This window comes from Anneissia japonica, unplaced genomic scaffold, assembly GCF_011630105.1.
Source record: "Anneissia japonica isolate Jap-2015-1 unplaced genomic scaffold, ASM1163010v1 scaffold287593_len981703_cov172, whole genome shotgun sequence".
In the NCBI taxonomy this organism is placed as follows: Eukaryota; Metazoa; Echinodermata; class Crinoidea; order Comatulida; family Comatulidae; genus Anneissia; species Anneissia japonica.
This window is the reverse complement of record NW_022726550.1, coordinates 562818-567533: the sequence shown is the minus strand read 5'-3', so window position 1 is coordinate 567533 and position 4716 is coordinate 562818. Positions and strand designations below refer to the sequence as shown.

The window sequence follows — 4716 nt, the reverse complement described above, 5'->3', positions numbered from 1 at the left end:
TTTTGCGTAAAACTAAAATTCATGCCAATATTTTTCCATGATTTATAATAATTGGAGTAATGCAAATGCATATTTTCTAAAAAAAGTCATTTTTAGTGAAATTTTGCCGGGAATGGGGCTTTAAGCTTTGTTTTCTATGGTATACACACACACATTAATAAGATCTCTATGGTTGTCAAAAATCTCTGATAAAAGATCATGAGAATTTTTTTGGCACAATTCATTTTGACTAATGGTGATGTGATGATGATGGATTTTACTAAAAGTGTCATTTCTGGCCATCTAGAGCTACTATTTCCTCAAATTTTCTCACATCAGCTCAAACCATTGTGGGGCTGAGGTGGGTGTTGACACTCACAAAATGCCCTCCCCCTCCACCTTTCAAAACAGGTCTGTGCCCTTCCCTGGGTATGATATTGAACTCCATCGAATCGGCTCCTGATGTATGTCTTAGTGACTGCTGTTTGTTTTTAGGATGTGATCTGGTCTTTCATGTCCATTTTTCGTGTTTATGACTATTCTGGCAGTGGATACAGAAAGTTTTGAGCAGAGGTTGATTTAAGGCCCCCCCCCCCAACTTAATTTTTTTAAGGAAAAAAAAAGAAGAAAAATATATTCAAATTGAAGTGCGAGAGTGTAATTTCCGGCCATCTAGAGATCCCTAGTAATAAATTTTTTTACCTCAGCCCCAACCATGGTGGGGCTGAGGTGGGTGGTTCCTCGGTTTGTGAAAGTCCCTCCTGGTTCACCTCTCTTTCGAATTCCTGGATCTGCCACTGTTGATTTATTATATAATTATTTTTGCGCTTATTTATAATGCGTCTATTGCAATTTCCACTTTATCCTCTCAAACAGTCCTAATAACGCTACTTCACAGGGTGATTCGCCTCCTTGACCCCACCGGGGTCCTATGTAATTTGCATAACGGCTCCCCCACTTTCAAAATCCTGGCTACGTCCCTGGTAAACAAGACCCTGCTACCATCTCGTGTCCTCAAAAAACATCCGGTACAATGCGTCATGGAAATGATTTTACAGTAAAAACTGTACGGCAATACGTACCAAGACTCCATGTTTCATCACGTACATTCCAACAACACCGGTTGCAAAAAACTGTATGAAGAAAAGTTTTACAGTAAATGTTAACACAGGTCTCCTTTATCTTTACTTTTTTTTTTCTAATTACGGACCAAATGGAAATCGGTCACAAAACTAAACTTGCCATTTCCTTGTCTGAACTACACATACTCATATCCAAGATAAACCTATGTTGTGTATATGTGGTGTATGTCAGGCCCGTAGGCAGGATTTTCGATAGGGAGCTGCGTTTTGCGAGTGAAGCGGACCTAATGCTGGGGGAGCCTAGGCCTCGCGGGTTTGGGGGCGAAGTCCCGGAAGCTTCAACAAGTTAGCATTTTGAGTACCTTATAAATGGATTTCTAGTCTATTTAATTTTTTTTTCTTCATTTCGGTGTTGTTAGGTACCTAAAGTTGTGACATTTTATGTCCTTTTCATCTGTAGGCCTACAGCTAACATTTAATTGTTCATAATCATTGGAGCTGATAATATCCTACATATTTCGTACCACAATTATTAAAGAGACTGAATCTGAAAGGCCCTGGAAAAATTTGCATTTTTGACATTCTGGTATACTGTAGATTAATTTGAAGGCATTTTATTGTGTTAAGGTATAGGTCTATAAATAACAAAGTCCAAAAAAATGCAACTTCAGTTAACACATAATATCAAAATATTACCAATTGAGGAAAATGAGGAAACAAGCAGAAAGGCCTACATGCCAACACTCCCAATTTGGCCGGGAGACTCCCGTTTTGGTGACCTGACCAGAATTTTTTTAACATGGTCTCCCGGTTTACGAAATAAATTTTATTTAAAAAAAAATACCTACGAAAATACATCAGTACAGTATTTACGTTATCTTTTAATATTTTGTTTAGTGAAAGAAAACTGGCAAGAGCATTGCCTCTAAAATCATTTTTAAATGAAGGTCAATACTAATGACTAGAATATACTTGTATAAAGAATAGTGACATACTGTAGCTCGACCAGACCTTACGTTGAATAATTAGGTGCGGTTACAGTTGCTAAAATACCGGCCGAGTAATTATCTGTATTAATTTAAGCCAATTGAAAACGCATTTTATGACAACTTGTATTTAATCTAGATTTTGTATTCTTGTACTGAAATGCCAGCAAATGAGAAATTGATCCATATAGACATAGGCCTGGCCACACAAGACAATTATGTGATTCTATCAAACACACACATTAAAATTAATAATTATATTATTGAAATACACATCATAAGAATCATGAGATTTACCATTATAACCCATTAAATAGCTAAATCTGGAACCCCATGTAATTTTTACACGCCCACTCGACCCCTTCACAGGACTACACACACATTAAAATTAATAATTATATTATTGAAATACACATCATAAGAATCATGAGATTTACCATTATAACCCATTAAATAGCTAAATCTGGAACCCCATGTAATTTTTACACGCCCACCCGACCCCTTCACAGGACTACTGCACGCTCTAATTATTCTTATTGTTGTTAATTAAGTTTTATGGTTATAATTGGTGGACTCTTTTCGATTTGGGGGGGGGGGTTGCGTACAGTACGCACCCAACCCCCCCTCCCCCCACCCACCTGGATACGGACCTGTATGTATGTTTATGTCGACTGACCTTGGTATGGGCATACGAAATGACTTATTAATGGGTTATGTGTGAATTTTAGTAATGCAATAAGATTATCAATAAATTGTTAGGAATAATTTATAAAATATTATATACTGTAAAAGAACTAACTTTAGTGTGTTGTACCACCAGAAAAGATGTTGGGTAGTTTTTTTTTCATTTTCTTTTAATCCTAGCACAAAATTTAGCATGTCTGATTACATGAGTGTCCTCATATATGTAACTGCTGTCTCTTATACACATCTAGATGTGTATAAGAGACAGACGTTGAATAATTAGGTGCGGTTACAGTTGCTAAAATACCGGCCGAGTAATTATCTGTATTAATTTAAGCCAATTGAAAACGCATTTTATGACAACTTGTATTTAATCTAGATTTTGTATTCTTGTACTGAAATGCCAGCAAATGAGAAATTGATCCATATAGACATAGGCCTGGCCACACAAGACAATTATGTGATTCTATCAAACACACACATTAAAATTAATAATTATATTATTGAAATACACATCATAAGAATCATGAGATTTACCATTATAACCCATTAAATAGCTAAATCTGGAACCCCATGTAATTTTTACACGCCCACCCGACCCCTTCACAGGACTACTGCACGCTCTAATTATTCTTATTATGGTTAATTAATTTTTATGGTTATATTTGGTGGACTCTTTTCGATTTTGGGGGGGGGGGGGTTGCGTACAGTACGCACCCAACCCCCCCTCCCCCACCCACCTGGATACGGACCTGTATGTATGTTTATGTCGACTGACCTTGGTTTGGGCATACGAAATGACTTATTAATGGGTTATGTGTGAATTTTAGTAATGCAATAAGATTATCAATAAATTGTTAGGAATAATTTATAAAATATTATATACTGTAAAAGAACTAACTTTAGTGTGTTGTACCACCAGAAAAGATGTTGGGTAGTTTTTTTTTCATTTTCTTTTAATCCTAGCACAAAATTTAGCATGTCTGATTACATGAGTGTCCTCATATATGTAACTGTGACTTACTGCTACACCAGCCACAATGCCGGCTCCTGGGTACATGCAACCAAAGACGCATGCTACGATGCCCAATCCAATGGCCAATGCACCACACAAAATATGGATCAAACTGAACACTTTGATAGGAGAGGTCTTTAACTTGGAACGGGTTGGTGAGCAACAAGATGGCTCTTTCTCCATCTCATCTTCAGCAATGTTTGAACTCTGACCTGCAGGTATATCTGGAACTAGTGGATTATACATTTTCTGAAAAAAAAATATCGAAAACAACAAATATAATTAAAAACAACATGAACAGTGGCAGATCCACAGTTTTTTTTTTTTTTTGGGGAGGTGGGAGTGCAATTGCCACCACCCCCATACAAACCCCACTGGCACTGCCACTGTGCTGTCACCCTAGGCTCTCCAACTTTTCTACCCTCTAGACTCTGGCACTAAGTAACGATCAACAAAAAAGCAAATGGGATAGTGTCCCACTTAATCCATTGTCCCCCATTTAGTCTACCCCTCCCCATAGTACCCTACGCCACTACATAGTGAGACACTCAGAAAAAGCCACGCTCTTGCAAATATTGCTGGAATAGAGGTGTCTAGGTGGTGTTGCTCTAAACAGAAAAACTTTTCTAAAAATTGACTGGAAAATTATTTATTTTTAGCAATGTTTCGCTGGCCAGAATCAAAATCTTTGGTGCACCGGATTTGGCCCCCGTTCCCGGTGGTTGAATATCGGGGCTCTGCAGTATATGGTGATTTAAGCTGGACCCCATTATAGGCCATCAGCTGTAGCCTGTATCGTTTCATTCCTCTCCAGCAGAAGGGGGACTAAAATATTTGACTTGAAACATGTAATATATATATGAATTTTCGGTAAAACAAAAAGTTCTCCACGTAAAATCCAGCAGTATTGTCGTATTTTCAGTTTAAAATACGAACTATTTTGTTAATGTACGGCCGAAGAAATTCATGC

At 37.5% G+C, this 4716-nt stretch overlaps 1 protein-coding gene across 3 annotated transcripts in view; it reads right to left on the bottom strand.

Annotated features, from left to right (window-relative positions):
* LOC117113266 overlaps window positions 1-4716 on the bottom strand; it is a 26698-nt gene that overhangs the window by 13109 nt on the left and 8873 nt on the right. For all 3 annotated transcript variants that reach the window (XM_033256564.1, XM_033256565.1, XM_033256566.1), the window contains exons 2-3: window positions 3756-3995; window positions 1062-1112 (exon numbers count right to left, since the gene is read on the bottom strand). In XM_033256564.1, coding sequence (XP_033112455.1) covers window positions 1062-1112; window positions 3756-3992 — 288 coding nt within the window. In that variant the 5' untranslated portion in view covers window positions 3993-3995. The remainder of the gene's footprint in view (window positions 1-1061; window positions 1113-3755; window positions 3996-4716) is intronic.